A 20,501-nucleotide genomic window follows, 5' to 3' on the forward strand; every position below is an offset into this window, starting at 1 on the left:
ATAATTCATTCAAATTCTAGTATGGGGGGGGAGTGTTGTGTCTCTGAATTCCTTTGCATTTTTGGGTTTCTTTTCTTTGTTTGTTGGTGAGAAAATGAGCCAATTGTTTTTAAGCAGAGCACACCATTGATCAATGGCTTTATTCCAGATTCCAGATATCTTCAGATTTGGAATAACCAAGTACTTTGGGCAAACTATCCTCGGAGGACCTTTCCATGCAATCATGTAAGGTTCTTTCCTAGTAGTTGGTTTGCTGTTGAATGTTACTGGGGTGTGTGTGTGAAACTGTATAAATTCTGTTCTTCACTGCTATTTCTATCTCTGCAGCATTGTGTATGCTTGTATGATTCTGCTGACCATGGTGATGCGTCTCACTAGCACCAATGGAGAAGTTGTACCCATGTCTCTGGCTCTGGTGCTTGGCTGGTGCAATATTATGTACTTTGCACGAGGATTTCAGATGCTTGGGCCCTTTACCATCATGATACAAAAAGTAAGGGATTGTCCACAAAAGAAGGTGGTGATAGGTAGGTAGGTAGGTAGGTAGGTAGGNGAGAGAGAGAGAGAGAGAGAGAGAGAGAGAGAGAGAGAGAGAGAGAGAGAGAGAGAGAGAGAGAGATGAAGGATATGCTGATGCAGTTTCTGGCAACATTTTTTCATCATAAATAGAAGGTGATAGAATTATAGGGAAGAAAGGGATTTTGGAAGTCTTCTAGTCCAACCCCCTACCCAAGGCAGGAGTCCTTATACCATCCTCTATAAGGATAGTAAAGATCTTTATCTACCTATCATCTGTCTGTCTGTCTGTCTGTCTATCACTTTCTGATCTAAGTTTTAGCCTTCATTTAGCAAGTAAGAAAGATGTGGATATCATTTATCTTGGAATTTTTTTCCTGGCCCTAATCTGTAGATTGCTTTTAGGTTTATCCCAGCTCTCCCCAGCTTAATCTGCTGTCACCATCCATTGAATAATAAAGAAAAATAGGACTCTTCTCTCCATATCTTTGCAGCTATCCTTCAGATCTAGCATGTTGAGTGAGATGTACTGATATTTCTCATATATTCAAATATTTCTGAATTCCTAACTAGAGGAATTATATGAAATAGCAATCACATCTAATTATTATATAATATCATTAACTGTACAGCCTCTCTTTAAAAAGACTTCCCACCCATAACTTTCCCTTTCCCTAAGTAAGTTTTCCCTCACTCAGTATTCAGTGTAGCATCTGCAGTCAATCATTCATTCATTTCTCTTCTGTTACAAAGGAGGATGCCCTTGTGGGCATTTCCATCTTCAAGGAAGCTCTCCACTTCTTGGAATGTTGACTGCTCTGCATTTTTTTTTCTCCTTTTGGGATGGGAGTAGAAAGAGATAGCAGAGGTAAAGGGACTTAATAATTCTGAATATTCTAGGGCCCTTTTGGAAGCTTGTGGATGACTCTGTTGAATATTTAAAGGGCACAGTTCATTTTCATTGTGAGTTTAAATTGCCTGGCTGTTTTCTTTCTATCCTGATTGGTAATAAATTCAAGACAGACAGAAGCAAATATTGAGCATCTGGAGTTCAGTAGTTCAGTAGAAAAATTCAGTAAAATAACTGTTACAGTAATGGCCACCAGCTTAAATGGCACTGAAAACGAATTTGATAAATACGTTGACAATGTAAGGGAGAGAAAGGCTGTTCAAATGTGCTAACCATAATGGCTTTATAAAACATTAATGCAAATAAAAGAAGCAAATGTGTGAACTTTTTCCATCTTCATATGCTTTCCTATAGCAACTTGAAACAGGAACAATCAATAAAATGAGAATATACCAGTTCTGCAAACAAAAAAGATAGAACTGAGGCAGTCAAAACTCAGCAGATAAAGATTGATTAGGCCATCTCAAAACTTCTGTTGAAGAATAGCTGGAATTTGGTTGACAGAAAGCATCAAAAATGTCTAGAACAAATAATTTAAGTGCTACAGGCAAGATAATCCTGTTTCCTCACTCCACTACTGAACTTTTATATATCGGGGTTATTCTATCTACAGGGCTTCAGTTTAACTACTAAATATGTTCATGTTGAAGTGGCTGTTTCCAAAATCCTGATTTCTGACCTAAGGCTTGGGGTCAGGGTGACCTTTTCCTGGGACCCTTCAGATGGGTTAGACTTCAGCAGCCACAGTTCCTAGCTAGCAAACCCTTTAGAAGCAAATAGATAAGGATCCCTTGAAGGTGGAATGGGGCTCGAATGATATTATAGTCTAATCCAGAGCATCTTTGTCTTGATCTAGAATGCTGTTCCTTGAATGTAGTTTTGTGTGAGAGAAGAGCTGCTTGGTCACTGTATGTTTTTCTTTCTAGATGATATTTGGAGACCTCCTCCGTTTCTGCTGGCTCATGGTGGTGGTCATCCTTGGGTTTGCATCTGGTATGTTACCTATTCTATACTACATTCTTGTGAGCTTGGCTTACAAAGAAAAGTGTAGCAATTATTTAAAGCACCGAGAATGGGAATATTACCAAATTCCTTCCTCTTGGCTATAGGATATCTTCTGTTGTAGCCATATCTTTGAGTTTTCCTTTTGTTTGTATGTTACCAACTAATAATAAAAGGAAATGTACATATAAATAGTATAATGTAATCTTGAAATTAATAGTTATGATAATAATGAAAAAAGGAGGGAGCCTCCCACCATTTTTATTGGATTGCAATGGGTTTATCTGATTGGATTCTATAATCTGTAAAAATTTTCCAGAGGCTGGAACTGGTTACTTGATATGCTGTGTAAATATTTCCTTCTTGCAGTCTCTATCTTCCTTTTCTCTATGTTGTCAGATAATATGCTATTTAATTTATTGCTTAAGGTGATAGCTTCATGAGTCTGATAAAATAAGTTATGATTAATGGTAGCGAATGGCAGAGTAATTGATTAGACTTCATCCTGCCACAAGACTCATAATTTTTACTACAGCAGATTACCATTGCCTATCTTAAGCTGGCTGTGATATTTAACCTTTCTTGTACCTCTTATCCTAATGTATCAAATCATAAAATGGAATCTGAAGTATTTTTGAAGTTTTGCCAAGATCCTCTACCTACCAACTATCACTAATTTAGTGTCATAAAGATGCATGGCATTTCATAGAACTGCATATATAATACTACAAATCCCTCAATGTCATTTTTTAATTTTTTTTAAAAAAATAATTTTATTAAAAATTTTAAGAATATAAAAAATTACAAATTTCAATAAGTTTAAACATTTTAATAATTACATGTTGATCATTTATACACAATTCTGTCTCAATCTTAGAATGTTTAAAACCATAAAGTCTTTTAAAATCTTTTATTTTTCAATATTTTTAGTAATTGCAAATAAGAGGACCATTGACAATTATATACCTTTGCTACCAGTTATTCTCTTGATTTTATTTTAAATGTTCTTTGGCTAAATTCTATTATTTCACAATAAGTGAACCATTTGTGTTTGCCTATTCTTTCTCGTAATATGCTTCTTTTGCTGAAAGCCACAGGGGTATTTTCAGGTACAACCTGAGTTTGTATCTATTCTTAATTATAGCATGTCTGGCATAATGATTTTTAAAATCCAAACTGAACTTGACTTTGTCATACCACAAATATTCATGAGGTCCAAAACTCAAGTCATGTTCTCTTAACTCTAAAAGCCTTCTATTTCTCAATAGAACCATCTATTCTTTCATCCAAATCAAATAGCAAGCTCTAAAGCACAATTTCAAATCAGATAAACACAGTCCTCCTCTTTGTGTCTTGTAGAATCTTATATTTAACTCATGTTTTTTTCCCCTGCCACATAAATTTAGATACTCCTTTTGCCATTTTTTAAGTGGCGCATCTGTTGTCAAAAGAGTTATTATATGAAACAAAAACATCATTCTAGGTAGAAACAGTGTTTCTCAACCTTAACAATTTTAAGGCATGTGGACTTCAACTCCCAGAATTCCACAGCCAGCATTGCTGGCTGTGGAATTCTGGGAGTTGAAGTCCACATGCCTTAAAATTGTCAAGGTTGAGAAACACTGAGGTAGAACATTCTAGGTCAAAACTTTTATAATAGGAGCCTGATAATCCATCTGGTCTAGGCACTTTTCCTAATTTAATCTTTTTTGTAGCCTCAGAAACTTCCCTTATTACTATAGGTCAGTTCATCTTCTTATGTCTTTTCCTCTGTAATCCTCAGTACATTTTGTTTTTTTTAGATATTCATCTATTTTCTCTAAAGAGATGCCACTTCTTTTATACAAATTAGAATAATATTGATGAAATGCTTTTGTATGACAGCATTGACCATTCATACAGTATCTCCCTCTTTTAATTTAAATATCATTTTCTTTTTGTAATTTATATGCTAACCACTTCCCTGGTTTATTTGCAAACTCATTTTTTGCTTTGCATAATTCATTTTTATTTCCATTTCTCTGACTGTTAACATAGATACAACAACAACTGTTGTTGTAGAAGCTTAATTTGGCTGAGAAATATTTATCTTCTCTGGAGAATTCTTAAATTCTTCTTTTCTCTTTATCTCATCTAAAATAACGTGTATTTTCTCTTGACTTTTCTTTTTAAGTTTGCTATTATATTGTATAAAATGACCTCTAATAAAAGCTTTAAGAGAACCTGTTTAATGTAATAGTTAAGGCAACAAGCTAGAAACTGGGAGTCGTTCTGCCTTAGGCCCAAAGCTGGGTGATGCATGCACTTGTCCAGGAAGACCCCAAGATCAAACACAATTGAGCAGAGGAAACAATAAAAATAAAAGCTTTATTTGCATACCAAACCATTGTTAAATCAATCAGGTTTCTAGTTACCCCTGAGACTTCCCACATATTACAACCTAACCATATAAGCACTCTCTGCATTAAAATTTCTAAAGGCTTCCTCTCCATCAGATTGAGAAAAAAAACGCATGTAAAAATAATTTGCAGAGTGAACAAATGGCGTCTCTCTCTTCTCTTAGCAGCATTTCCAAGTCCTTCCTCCTGTTGTTCTCAAGAAATTAGTTGCTATAGAAAGAAATGAGTGAGAATTATATTTGGTTCAGTCTGGGAAAGATTATCTGTCTGTTTGTCTAATATCTATCTATATCTATCACAGTTATATCATGCATTCTTGGCAAAATCTAATCTAATCTAGTCTAATCTAGTCTAATCTAATCCCATCCCATCCCATCCCATCCAATCCAATCCAATTGGCAACAGTAAGGAAAACTAGGCCAAAAGCTTTACAGAAAAGGTATATTTGTAGAGAAATCTGATTGGAAACAACATCATGCTGTAAGTGGTTTGGGCAGGGTGTCTTTTGCAAAAGAGATGCAACAGGAGAATAACAATGAAGGCTGACTGCACAATTCAGCTACACAATGATACTGAGAGCAGACAAAACTTTACACATGGCAAATCTTCTAATTATAATCTGAACTCATGTTCTTTTGTTTTCTTTGCCAGCATTTTACATCATCTTCCAAACAGAAGACCCCAATGAACTGGGCCATTTTTATAGCTATCCCATGGCACTCTACAGCACATTTCAGCTGTTTCTCACCATCATTGATGGACCTGCGAACTACGAGGTGGACTTGCCTTTTATGTATGGCATCACTTACTCTGCTTTTGCTATTATTGCGGCCCTTCTTATGCTCAACCTCCTTATTGCCATGATGGGGGATACCCACTGGCGTGTGGCTCATGAGCGGGATGAACTTTGGAGAGCGCAGGTGAGGGATGAAGATTCTTTTGCCTATTAATTGATTGTACATGATGGAGGGGAGGGAACTGGAGAGGGGACCTGAGCAGATAATTCTCTTTAGGTTAATTTCTATCTAATGAAAGCAAATAGAAAATAAGTTCAGAAAACAGTGCCTGTGTCCATTTAATAAAAATCTGCACCAAAGGGAAATCTTCTCATGATAAAACTGAAATGAAAATATGTTCAGTATCCTTTCTGAATTAGACTTCGAATTATGTTGTGATTCCAGAATCCCCAAATCAGTGACTCTTTTCAACTGGTATAATTATTATTGGGAAAACAAGATTTCAATAATCATACCTGTTTTAAGTATATATAATTGAATGCAGGGGAGTAAAACTTGGCTTTTTAAAAGATAATTATGGAGTTTCCTAATTTGTTCACTCATGCATAATGCATGACTGCAGGTAAGAATCGTATCTATATAAATCCAGATGTATGGAAGCTAGAATGGCTTTGAAAATTAGTATAGCAATAATAGGATTAGAGAAAATTGAAGAGAAAAAAAATGTCCTGTCAACTTTTAAGGGAAAAGTGAAAAAAAAAATGCCAAAGAAAGGAGGAAGAAGGAATAAAAATTCTGAGCCTGCTTGTCCCCATCAGAGCGGATGATACTTGGATCATTTCCTAAATTTATAGCTATGAGATATGCTGCAATTCATGAAGGTACATTGCATATTGGCACTAAGAGAAACTCCAAAATCTGCTTTAGGAATATTACCCAAGGTTACATGGCACCCTAAATTTCTGAAGGAGAAGTAAACAATGAAAAGCTACATGGAATCCATACTCCTCCAGGGAATTTACAAATGTAAATCTTGTTGTTCTTTAGTCTGTGTTGCCTTCTTCAACTATCGCAAAAGAGGAAGGTTCCAGCCATGACACTAGTGTAATCCCTTGATTTAATTAAAACATTTTGATTACCCAGTTTTTAAAATTGTGTGTTTCAGGTTGTTTCCACTACCATTATGCTAGAGCGCAAACTCCCACAGTGCCTCTGGCCTCGCTTAGGCATCTGTGGAAAGGAATATGGGCTAGGTAACCAGAGATATCTGAGGTAAGTTTCATAATCAGTAGAGTAATTTGTGTATATTTTCTATGATAAAGAGGATATTATGTGTGTGGACTAGTTACTATCTGAACCAAATAGCACTCAAATCTATTTACTTAATAAAACCATAGCATCAATAAATTGATATTTAGGATATTCTCATGGATATGGGAAAGCTTAAACAGAGGCCAAATATATTGACAAGTAGCAAAATTAAGGAGCAAGACTACAGAACTGCAGAAATAGTCATCTAAAGCTGGCCCTGAGAAGGAACAATCTCAATACCAACATTCTCTTCCAACAGAAGAGATAAATGCTAACTCTTCCCTTAGTATTATTATTAATATATTCTCTTAGGGCAGTGGTTCTCAACCTATGGGTCACGACCCCATTTGGGGTCGATCGACCATTTCACGGGGGTCGCCAAGCAAGGCTGTCCGCCATTTTTCCCCCTTTTCCGGCGGGTGCCTTACCTCCCTTGGGCTGGGCCAGCTGGTGGTCGCCCTGCTCTGTCTCTGCCGCTTGCGAGCTATGCCTCGGCCGGCGCAGGGGGCAGAACCACGCATGCGCAGCGCTCCCGGGCAGGGAAAGTCCTCGACTTACGACCGGTTTAGTCCTCGACTTACGACCGGTTGGGGGTCGCGGCATTAAAAAGGTTGAGGACCACTGTCTTAGGGTTTACTTCTGTACATAATGGTGATGGTAATGACTGATGATTGATGAGATAGATAGATAGATAGATAGATAGATAGATAGATAGATAGATAGATAGATAGATAGATAGACAGACAGACAGACAGACAGACAGACAGACAGACAGACAGACAGACAGACAGACAGACAGACAGACAGATAAATAGATACAGAAAGATAGACAGACAAATAGATATAGATGATAGTGTTATGACCCAGGTGGTCAAGGCAAGGCAGGCCTTTGGAGAGTCCTTTATTGTCCTCCAGAAGTGTTCAACAAACAGCCCTCCAACGACCAGTAAGGCTCTACCCCATGCTACCCTCAAGGCAGCCACCCTCATTCCCCCAAACAACAGCCCATCTAGTACCAGGGAAGTCCACAAGGCAAAGTTCAGGCATAAGACAAATGGCAGACCTCAGAGCAAAGACAAGGTACAAGGCAAAGGCAGTTCTCAAGGTAAAGCAAAGCAAAGGGCTAAAGCAGTCCACAAGGGCAAAAGCAGTCCACAAGGCTAGGGCAAGACAAACGGCAGTCCTCAAAGTGAAGGTGAAAAGCAGTCCTCGAAGCATGGCAAAAAGGCATGAGTCAAAGCCGGGGGAGTGTAATCCAAAACAAGCAATTGTTCCTGGCAAAGACTAACTTCCCATGGCTTCTCCATAAGTCAGTCCACTCCGAGTGTTCCTTGTGAGGAGGGCTGGGGCGACCTTCTCCCAACTAACCTTGCAGCCCTTCTCTATGTTCAGCTCTCCATGCCCTTGGATTGAGTGGAAGAGGCAGCTGTTCCTCATCAGAGGGGATCTGCTAACTATCAGCACCACTGCCTGTCAGCAGCCGATCCTCCCCTGTGCCTGTGAAGGCAGGCAGCTCTCCATCTGGTCAACCACCTTCTCCAATGCCTGAGGGGCCTGGGACAGCATCGTCCTCAGCCCCTGGCCTCTCCAAACATGCCAAGGGAGACGTGTCATCCCTGTCGGATGATCCCACTTGCAACTCCTCCTCCTCCTCTGAACTAGGCTCCGATGGGGCCATGACAGATAGATAGATAGATAGATGATGAATGAGAGAGAGGGGTAGTAGGTAGGTAGGTAGGTAGGTAGATGTGATCATGATCATGATATTGAAGCACTTATTCCCCCTTCCTCTCCTCCCCACTGTAATCATTGCAAAGATATATTTATGGGAAAAGGTTTCTGTTTGCAGGACAGGATCTAAACTGGAGCTCATTTTTTCCTGAGGTGCTGTTATGCTGCTATATATACACAGTATATTCAAATGCAAAAGTTGCTCAATGGGCATGTAGCCATAAACATGGCATAAAGGTTGCCAGGTTTATAAAGCAATCAGCACACAGCATCTGAGCACATGTCACAGTGGGACACTTGATGGGATATGTGATGATTGCATCTGTGCTATTCCATATCGTTTTAGCTCAAATCGATCAAAAATAGACTGCAAATCTCAGAGCCAAACAGCAGCTGAAGCATATATCAAACATAGGCTATCAAGAACTATTTTAAATACATTGCAACATTTTTATTTATCACAACAAATCTCTTGGCATACTGAAATTACCACTTTTCAGCATTTTTACATTAGGTGTCTCCTTTTCCTGTATTTTTTTCTTGGACATAAACATTTATAGCATTCATTTCAATTCCATTCTTCAATGTATCACTATTAATTCCATTGAAACCTCTAAACCAGAGTTCCCCAACCTTTCCAGCTTGGCGGCCCGGAAGGAAAGGGAGGAGCAGGGAAATGTGTATGTGTGCAGTGCGCGTGCAGGCACAAACAGGCTCGTGCACAGCGGTGGTGCTAGCACCTGTGCGCATGCACAAATGGAGCCACTGGTTCAGTCCTTTTCTCTCAGTTCTGAAATAATTTTCTATTCCCATTATCTTTCTCATTTTTTAAATGCCTTGAAATTTTAGCCATTCCCTGCTCTCTTCGATTGGATTCTTTTCAGCTCTCTTTTTCTCTCTGAGTACATTATACAGTATAGGCAATATCATCTCATTCTTTGGCAGCAATCCCTCTCTTACATGCATTTTTTTTATCCATAACCTCTTTCATTTCATCATTATGACAAGCATCTTTTTTGGTACTTCCTGTTAGCCTAATTCCACATATTTCATTAGTATTTTGTAGCATAATTCTCTTCGTTCTGTCTCAATCAAATTCCACATTGTCTTTATTGGGGGGGGGATGCATTTGAGTCATATTGACCCCTGGAAATTACCTGGATTAGTCCCTGCAGTTTTCTTGGCAACATTTTTTGGGAGTGGTTTGCTCTTGCTAATTCATAGGGCTGAGAGTGAGTGATCAGTCTAAGGTCACCTAGTTGGCTTTGTGCTTAAGATAGGGTTAAACTCATGGTTCCTGGTTTCTAGCCCAGTGCCTCAAGCTGGTCTCCATATGGGAGTTACATATTTGGATTTAGCAGCAAAATTGTGCCTTGTTGAGATATGGCACTAAGAAATGCTTAGCTAGCTGTTTATTTTTTATGAATGACGTGGTGCTTTCAGCTAAATCATAACACTGACTGAATCCCCAAATTCAGAACAATCCAAACCTGGTAAAATTTAATGCCCTTCCAACATTTGTCTTTGAAGGGAAATTATGGAGTCTCCCACTTAAAAAAAGACTTTGCCCTTGAGTTCCTGAAACATTAACTCATGTTTTGCTATAATGCAATTATATATGTGCCCAGTTGTAGCTAATAACTCTCTATCTAGACAGATTTCCAGGACACCCAAATGTATTTCATTTACAATTACAGAGTATTACCATCTGATAACTGTGATTTTTGTTTCTCTGAATGTGTGTTTTGTTTTGCTATTATAAAATTCCACCTAATTTGACCACATCAGTGTTATATTTATTAAGTTTTAACATAGCTTTTACTTGCTGTTTTGCAATTACTTTTCTTTTTTGTTTCTGAATTGGTCCATGACTATAGTCAATTCTACTTCTATTAAATTGAACATCTAGTTTATCGGTGAAATTATGTCTCTTATAAAAAGAAATTGCGTTTTTTTATATTTATGCCAAAAATATAAAATATGTGTTGAAAACTACATATGGGACATTTCTCTCTTCAAATCCACATTATCCTTGCCAATTCCTAATAAAAGTAATAAGGATCATGCTCAAGAGATTCTCTAACACTTAGCAATTTTTGTAATGTTGAACACAGATTGAGTTTTTTGTCAAAAAAGCAAAGCAAAGGGCAAGACTAATCTTTTCACTCCAGGTTTGCTCATGTCTGTGCTTTTCCACTGTTTTTTCATTAATACTACTTATTTTCTAGCAATTTCTCTTTCCATTTCATTCCTCCTGTCCCCCCTGCATGGGAAGATTATGTATTAAATGTGACTACACTGTAATGTTTCAGCAACAATTTCTGTGTTGTATTTATACTGTTCAACCTTCCAAGCTGGGCCCCCTTCAGAGCTGACAAAATTCCCCAGAAAGAATTGCTATTTTTGAGAATTCTGGATATTGGTACACCCACCTAGATTTTTGTGCACCTGATACATTCTTAAACATACGTGCGTGTATGATTAAAAGTAATAATTTTCCAACATACTCAGAGGCTGCCTGTGCTTCTGTTAAATTTTAGGTCGCAATAACCCCTGCAGCTTTTTCCAAAGAAACATCATGATAATGGTTTTCTGCTGTGAAAAATGGAAAAGGTGGAGCTTTTTATCCTTTACTTTCATCTTACACAATAATTTCACTTATTTTGTTTAAATTTTTTCAAAACATTAAAATTCTCCTTTACAAGTTTAGAAAATCCCTTGAGCATTGGAGGTTAATAATTTAGGAGAATTAAGATTTCACGCAACCATTAAATTATGATGTCTGGGTTTTACCATCCTGAATAATAGCATTACTTACTGACATCCATTATGTTTCAAGCAATATTAAAATATTTTTCTTAAAACTTAGCTCAGGAGAAATAGAGATTTCCATAAAGTTTTTTAAAACCTTGTTTTATAAGCTGTTGGGCTTGGTAATTACCTGCTACTTTTTTGCCATAATCTATTTCATATATCGCCTAGCAAGAAATCTGACATTTTAGAAGGGCATGTACTCAGTAACTATCCCCAACTTCCTACCAGGTGTATTCATGTGAAAATGTGAAAATATGTTTGTTGCCTTCACACTTTACATTTTTAAAGATGTCCAAAACACAAAGTGATTTTCATACTAACAATCTTCTTCTATCGTAATAAATGAGTAATACTCATGTGGGAATCCCAAAGGTTCCTTTTAAAGAGGCAACTGGACTTTCTTTGTCTTTCCTTGGTGACATTTCGCTTCTCACCCAAGAAGCATCTTCAGTTCTGAACCAGCATTCAGAACTGAAGAAGCTTCTTGGATGAGAAGCGAAATGTCTTCAAGGAAAGATAAAGCAAGTCCAGTTGCCTCTTTAAAAAGCCTCTTTGGGAGAACCATGACCTGGATGACTGACAATCTCCATAGACACTCATGTGGGAAGTTCCTAAGTAAATAGCAGATCATGTTAGATCTAGGTCAGATTCTTGCCTGAAGATATGTCATGGTATTTGGGAATAAATTTGGGAGATGGGAGGAAGAGATGCTGCCTAAGAACGATCAGATAAAAGGCAGGACCCACAGCTGCACAAATGGGCATCAACACATAGACACTGACACACAGACACACACACAAAACCAACAAAGAATCCTCCCTAATTTATCAGATGTAAAAAGAGACGCAGGAGAGTTGCACTTTCAGACCTGGAAGCTTGTGGTCATCCTTGCCAGGTAGACCAACAAAAAGCATAAGATGTGCTTATTCTATTTTATTGTAACACTACATTAAAAGAATCTTTTTCTCCACAGTCTGATAAGTCAGGGATAATTCTTTTTGTTTTCTTTCTGTGCCCATTATGTAACTGTGAGTTCCCTTCTCCACTTTTATTTTCTCGTTCCCTTGATAGCATCTTTTCTTCCAGTCTCCCAAGGTCATTCCAACATACCATTACTAAATCTCAAGCCCACCACATTTTGTTATCCCCAATGCTTGGAAAAAATGTCTAGCATCTTTGAAAGAAAAGATGTCAAATAATAAGGCTTTTCCAATCAACTACTGAGCTAGATTAAGAATAGCCAGCTGTTTTTGGCTAGTTAGGCTTGCTAGATTTCTGAGAAAATATTTTAAAGGGAATGCTGTGGAGCTGAGTTGGTCTCTGGATCCCTACCCTTATTACTTCCTAAGATGCCTCAAGATCCACTTTGGAGTTAGATGCATTCTGAGGATAAAGATGGTGGGTGACTATATATGATCTTTTTACACACACAATCCTCCAAATCCTTCAAATTAAGAAATCAAATTCAGTAATTCCAGATACCAAAGAAAATCTGGACCAGCAGCATTGTTGATTCCCAGATTAGATGAATCAATGTGGTCTGTCTAGATGTAAGGCATCAAAGTTTCTGTTGTTGTTGTTCTAATAACCTATCAACACATTCCATACTAAACTGGCTTGGATCCTCTATACTAGACTCACATCTTGTATGGAGTATGGGTGGGAATTTATGCCACCAAAAATAGAATAGAAGTGGTTTCCACACTTTGAGCAGGACTGCCTAGCCTTTAGAAAACTTTTAGTGTTGGCAGTTTCTACCCTCCCTGCCTTTTCCCCAAAACACATTTTAGGAAACCAGGTATTAAATAGAAGGACTTTGTGTGATCTTTTCCGGCCAGAAAAAAACAACCATATGGACTGAAATTTCTCTCAAACTATCACTTGGGCTTCTTCTGTTATGTTGAAATTCATCACTCCCTGTATCCCTTCTCCCACCCTTTGGGGATGGAAAGCAGGGCAAGGTAAAATGTCAAGAGAATTCAGTTGGGGGTTCCTGTCTTTGTTCTGCTTGCTGCTAATTCAAGCGAGACAGGGAGGAGGTGGCTGGGGGGGAAACTGTCTTGGTCGGCTGCTTTTGCAACATGAGCCTTTTTTCTGTCTGCAGTGATTTGGGATCTTGCTATGAATATTGATTACATGCGAAATATTGGCAGAGGGAGGAGGTGGTTTTTTCATAGAGGAAAGAAAGGAGGAAGAAAGAGAAGAAGGGAATTCTACTCCAAAGCGTTGTTCTGGTGACCATTTTTAAGTAGCTTCTGTTTAAAAATACCAGTGACTGGTTTATGTTGTCAGTTGTCTTCATTTTCATCTCCCTTGCATATATAGACACAATATCTTTCAGCACAACAGCCACATCTGCTGTGAACATGAGTTAGTGAAGGATTCCCCCACCCTAACCATCTATAGTTGTTCAAGGCATCAACCTGCCAACAACTGGTGAAAGCAAGAAGCCATTGCTGTAGTACAGTATTTCTCAATCTTGCAACTTGAAAATGTGTGGACTTCAACTTCCAGAATTCGCCAGCCAGCATACTGGCTGGGGAATTCTGGGAGCTGAAGTCCATGCATCTTCAAATTGCCAAGGTAAAGAAACACTGCTCTAGTAGAACCAACTAATTCAGTTTGCTTCTCTGCATCACTGCTGACCATCACCATAAATATGATATAGCCAGAGTGATTTTTTCTTGATTTCCTTGTCCTGGAAATGCTTCAGTTATATTTTTCCTCCTACACTTTTCCACAGCTGGAATGGTGTTATGGTGAAGATGCTGCATTAGCACTGCAGAACCAGATTTAACACCAGCCTCAGCCATCCACCCTCAGAGTGGCAAAATACCTCCCCTCAACACAACCTGCTTTACAGAGCTGTGGATTTAAAACAAAGAGACATTCCCATATATACCATGCTCATCTCCTGGGAAGAAACACAATATATAAACCTAATTAACTAACAGCAGGGTATAAAGGAGAGGCATATGAAGGTGCAGTATGAAAAAGACATTTTGACAGTTAAATCTGCATCGAAACAAACATCTTTGCTATGAAAGGATTATATGTGTCTCTTCTGCATGTTGAATTATGCTGTAAAGTGGGGAGGTTTAGGAAACAATGAAAAAGACTGTATTCATCTCTCTAGGCACGAGTGCCATGCCTGTCTCTGGTGCAGTGTGTTTTGCAGAGTTTGCTATAAAACAAGAAGGGAATTTTTTTTTTCTACAGCCAGCTCAGAGTCTTCTAAATATCTGCAAAAGTGAGGTAAAAATTAAAACAGGCACCAACAAAACACATCCCATAACCAGAAAGTGGACTTTGGGAACAACAAAAGCAAGAACTAGGAAATACATGCGAGATGAATTTTGCAAAAACATTTTTTAATTGACTATATCTCACTCTGCTTATGCTGATCTTTGACCATAATAGAGACCGAATTGATTGTAGAAATATAGCTGCAGTATCCTGATTGCTAAAAACATTTTCTTCCTACCCCTCCCCTGCTGATGTAAGTGTGTGAATTCCCACAGACCTCCAGTCTGGATTTATATCAAGCAACTTATAGTTTGAGGAGCTTCTTCCCAACTTCAGATTTCTGGGGAACTCAGATATATCTATCTATAAAATTGTTTTGTCACTCCTATTAAGATATTTTAATTATTTTGGGATACAGGATGACCCTCTAAGGTTATGGGACACATGTATAAATAATATATATTCAGTCTGTTACTTTGGACTATGTAGGCACCAAGTGTTCTAGCCCCATGAAAGTAGCTGAAGAATAGCCTGTGAAACCCAGACAGTTTTAAAAATAAAGAGAGCCATTTTGGTATAGTGGTTAAGGCATCAAATTGAAACGGGAGGCCATGAGTTCTATTCCTGCCTTAGGCACAAAGCCTGCTGGGTAACCTTGGGCCAGTCCCTCTCTCTTAGCCCTAGGCAAAAGGCAATGGCAAACCACTGCTGAAATCATGTCAAGAAAACCATAGGGACTCATCCAGATAGTTTCCAGGAGTCACTGACTGAAAGGCACAAAAGCAAACTATCAAAAAATAAACTATGTTGCAGAATCATGCAACCTTGCATTATGTAGTGGCTATAGTTTTCAAACATCAAAGTACATTTCAAATATCCTGGTAGGAGAAGAAATTGGATTATCACAGGTTGTTTATTTCAGTATAGTATTTTTTCAGAAAACAGAAGAAACAATACCAAATATTCACTTGCAAATTCACTTTGCCAAAATATTTACTGTGCATCTTCTGAGTTCAGTGCCCTGTTTTTCTCACTTTGCTTGTTCCAATTAGATCTCTAGATATTTGGGCTCATACATACAACTGCCTGTTGTAATCCCCTGGGATTTGATTGTCAAGTGTCCAAAATCCCCTCACGTGAAAGTAATATTGAGAACACAGTAATGGAGGAGTGAATATTATATTATGTGATTTATTTTGTTAGTTGTTAGTATATTATTGTGTTTATCTGCGCCACTCTGTTTTTGTTCTTTTAAATTTTGCTGGTCATTGATTGAATAAATATGATTGATCGATTGATTGGGAAATCATCTACCACATCTGTGACTTGCCATAGCTAACAGGGTGAAGCAGCTTCAGTGGGCAAAGGACCAGAAAGAATGCAAACTCATAGATCGGTGACGGAACACTGAAATAACACGAGTGTTAAAAAAAAAAAAGGTCCAAAAATGTCAGGCACTTCTTGACATTTATAAAAAGAACCCCTGTTTTTAAACGGAAGGTAGTTTTAGGGCATCTAAGAATGTCAAGTATATCACGATGTGTTTCATTGTGCAGCTGGATTCAGGGAATGTGTCTTTAGGATCTTGGTGTTATGCACATCACATTTGTTCCAGAGCTACTGTTCTTATTGATAGCCAGTTTCTCCACCTTGTCACAGTCTTCCACAAATGTCTGCCTGTCAAGAGGGCTGGTAGATGCTTGTGGAGAAATGAACTGTACCGAATGGTACAATCGTACCCTTATTCTGTTCTTGCTAATCTGCAATGAAGTTTAGGGGTCATGATCACATGCATATTTAATACCTGCCTGGTTAGCATGCATGAATATGGTATGAATGAATCCTACGGGTTCATTTTATGGGGTTAGACAATGTTCCAATTCATAGGAAGACAAATCAGGCATTACAGATTGCCTGTTCTGTAGTAAGGGGTTTGGGGTAGGGAAAGCTGCTATTTTCTTGCTCATGGCTTAAATTCGACCCATTATCAGGAATAGAAACAGCTATTACACTGATGCCTTAATTGGGATGCATGTCCTTCATAAACTCCTGTGTTCTGTTCTCTGATTCAGTCCAATTTGGGCCAAAATCACATCCTATATATATAATCTTATCAAAAGTAATGAGTAGGGGTAATGGAAAAGCGAGTGTACCGCAGTTCTTTCTTCCCCTGCAAACTGAATGCTTAGTTTGGATTTTAGTGCATGTTCAGCTCTCGTTGAAAAAAATAAGTTTGACCTTTCTAATGTTTTTTTTTCCCTTACGGAAATGTAAGGAAAATTCTGAAGGCAGGGTTTGTTTTTTTTTTAATCCATTTGCTTAACAAGAAATAAGATTTCTTCTCTTGTATCTATTGTTATACTGGCTTAAGGCCAGTATACAGGCACATACAGGTAATCCTAGACCAGGGGTAGGCAACCTTGGCTCTTTTATGACTCGTGGACTTCAACTCCCAGAATTCCTGAGCCAGCCTGGCTGGCTCAGGAATTCTGGGAGTTGAAGTCCACGAGTCACAAAAGAGCCAAGGTTGCTTACCCCTGTCCTAAACTATACAACAGTTTATTTAGTGACCATTCAAAGTTACAACAGCATTGAAAAAAGTGACTTATGACCATTTTACACACTTATGACCGTTGCAGCATCCCCATGGTCATATGATTTATATTCGGATGCTTGACAACTGACTCACATTTATGACAGTTGCAATATCCTGGGGTCATGTTTTGTTTTTTGTTTTTGTTTTTTGTAATCTTTGCAATTTTCTGCCAAGCAAAGTCAGTGGGGAACAACCGTGTTACCAATTTAAGAACTGCGTTGATTCACTTAACCGATGTGGTGAGAAAAGTCATCAAATGGGGCAAAACTCATGTAGCAAATTTCTCACTTAGCAACATAAATTTTGGGCTCAATTGTGGATGTAAGCCGAGGACTACGTGTAGATATAGAGATGACTGACATGTACTTGTCATTAAACTCAAAGATGCTGGAATAAACATTTTTGCACATCAGAGTTTTGAAAAGAAGATACAAACTAACAAAGACTAACGTAAAGGTAAAAAGGAAAGGAAAAAGACAAAAAAACTGCAAAAAGAAAGAATAAAAAGAAATATCTTCCAATGTTCTTTGTGGCAAATAGTATAATTACAGAATTATCTTTTACTCTATAGGTGGAAAAAGAAAAAAGACCTTTTTTCTATGATCTATTATCTAATCAACAAAGCCATATATCATAAATTCATTTTTTTTCTGTTTCTTGCAAAAAGTCTCTAAGGGGTTTCCAGTCAGCAATAAACATAGATACTGTCTTTTCTCTAATCAATGAAGTCAATTTAGCCAATTCTGCAAGTTCCATCATCTTCACAAGCCTTTCCTTCATTAAGAGTAATATTGACTCTTTTGAACATGTAATAATCTCACTGCAGTTATCAGATATAAAAAACTAAGTTCCATGACTTTTTTTTTCAGCTGTCAGTCCATTTTTACCATTTTTAAATGATACAAATGAAATTACCTTTAGATTAAAAATAAGTAAAATGAAGGCATAGAATAAGGAAGTTGGGATAAGACATTTTGACTATAAATACAGTGAACAGCTAGTTACTTACAAACTTTATGTCTCAATAAAAGATAGTCAGGCATTCTCACCTCATTTTTTTTCTATAAACTGATTACTTTGAGAGTTCAAATAAGGTTATAAAATAAACAACTTGAAAGGTACATCATCTTTAATACCAGAGGATACCTGGTCCAGAATAAATTCTACCTAGGGAAATATAATTGAACAGACTATAATGATCCAAGGCCTGGAGACTAAAACATATGAAGAACAACTGTAGGACTTGAGTTTGGCTAGCTAGTCTAAAGAAAAGAAGAAATAGAGGAGACATGATTGCAGTATTCCAGTATTTGAGGGGCTGCCACAAAGAAGAGGGGGTCAAATTATTCTCCAAAGCACCAGAGGGCAGGACAAGAAGCAATGGTTGGACACTGACCAAAGAGAGGAGCAACCTGGAATTAAGGAGACATTTCCTGACAGTGGGGACAATTAACCAGCGGAACAGCTTGTCTCCAGAAATTGTGGGTGCTCCATCACTGGAGATTTTTAAAAAGAGGCTAGACAATCACTTGTCTGAGATGGTATAGGTTCTCCTGCTTGAGCAGGGGGCTGGACTAGAAGACCTCCAAGGTCCCTTCCAGCTCTATTCTATTCTATTCAAAATATTGAGGTTTCCAGATCTAAATTAATGGATATCAAGATGGAACTACAAATATTTTTCCTAGAAATTAGACAGTTTCTTCTTGTGAGAAGAGACAAATATAGGTAATCTTCTAGAATTTGGCAGGCCTGGAGTCACATCCATCAGAAGTTTTTGGATAAGCAGAAAGTCCAGAAAAGGATGTGGGGAGCAATTTAAGCTAGATAAATTTCTAATTAATTATGTTTGGTAAATTGGATTCTTCTTTCAATTTGCCCTGCTGATATACAAAGTGATACCCAAGTTATAACAAAACTATGATTCTCAAGGGTATTGGATAAGGGAAAAGAGATAGTGGAATAGTTCGCATTGATTTTCCTTTGGCAGGTGACTTTATTAACAGGTTAATTAAATATGCGAGAAATGTATTACATTTTCCTTAAGGCAAAGATCATGGAATTTCAGTAGGCAGTCAAAACCTCCTAAAAGTAGCTTATTTTTAAAGCATATAAAGACATTTCCTAGTATTAATAAAGGGAATAATGACAGTATGAGCATATTAAAGGGTTGTATTTAGGAACTTTTCATTTTGTACTAATAAATCATTGTCTTCTTTCCCACTGTATTTTTAGCAGCCTCTGATCTTCAACCATTTCTGGCTCCCAGCCTGATAGGAATTATGCTAATACTGTATAAATGCAATATTATGCCAAGCTTTCTTCCAAAGACCTTGATTAACATCCTTTGGAGAGGCTGGGTATGCATGAACCAGTTCTACCCTGTTCTTCACTACTCTTGTTAACATTTTGCATGCAGGGTTGAAGATCGTTGTGAAATAAGGCAGATGTCTGTAAAAACAAACGGGCCTTACCGAAGAGACGCCTTTGAGAAGTACCTGCAGAGGAAACAGACACAAGATGTAGCAGCTGAGGGAAAAGATGGTGGACCAATTTTGTCAAAACAGCAGAAGTATGTTGGTGCTCCTTCAAATACAGCAAACACTAATAGTCACTGGAACATCTTACGGCAGAGTACGCTTGTCCACAAGCAGGGATATACCAATCATGCCATGGAAGAGGAGGAGGAGGAGGAGGTCTATCATGTGTGAATGCATAGGCCCAGGTGCCTCTGTGGAAAGTAAGATAAACTGGGTTAAAGAAACCAACATTTAACAAAGCAATGTTTCGGTTCAAAGACAACAAAGACAGTCTCAGCATTCTCGCAACACTGCACACAGTGCTTCTGAGATAGATGTATGGAGTATATCTTCATGCTTCTCAGAACAATTGGTCAAAAAGAATGATGGTATATAATTGTTCCCACAAGCTGAAACTCACTCATACTTAGAAGCAGGACAGTGTAAAGAGATAGATTAGGACTAGGGAGTCCCACAATCAAGATCAGTCTCAGCAATTTTAGGCTAATCCCTCTACTCTCTGTCAGTCTACCTCATAGGGTTGCCATTGTGGGGATCAAATCAAGGGAGATCCTCACATAGGCTAACTTGAGTTCTTGGAAGAAAGATGAGCTAAACCTAGCACATAATGTTATATATGGAAGTCAAACACTAATAAAGATGAATGCCAATGTGGATGTTCAGTGTTAAATATTTGCATTCCAAGGAACAAGTAAACTCCAC

At 37.9% G+C, this 20,501-nt stretch overlaps 1 protein-coding gene across 1 annotated transcript in view; it reads left to right on the forward strand.

Annotated features, from left to right (window-relative positions):
* LOC107286908 (transient receptor potential cation channel subfamily V member 6-like) overlaps positions 1–20,219 on the forward strand; it is a 92,694-nt gene extending 72,475 nt beyond the window's left edge. The window contains exons 10-15 of the mRNA XM_015815350.1: positions 149–225; positions 328–493; positions 2,353–2,419; positions 5,479–5,747; positions 6,730–6,836; positions 19,679–20,219. Coding sequence (XP_015670836.1) covers positions 149–225; positions 328–493; positions 2,353–2,419; positions 5,479–5,747; positions 6,730–6,836; positions 19,679–19,970 — 978 coding nt within the window. The 3' untranslated portion in view covers positions 19,971–20,219. The remainder of the gene's footprint in view (positions 1–148; positions 226–327; positions 494–2,352; positions 2,420–5,478; positions 5,748–6,729; positions 6,837–19,678) is intronic.
* Positions 20,220–20,501: the final 282 nt, after the last annotated feature.

The sequence above is a fragment of the Protobothrops mucrosquamatus genome, unplaced genomic scaffold (assembly GCF_001527695.2).
Source record: "Protobothrops mucrosquamatus isolate PMUCROS unplaced genomic scaffold, P.Mucros_1.0 scaffold337, whole genome shotgun sequence".
NCBI lineage: Eukaryota > Metazoa > Chordata > Lepidosauria > Squamata > Viperidae > Protobothrops > Protobothrops mucrosquamatus.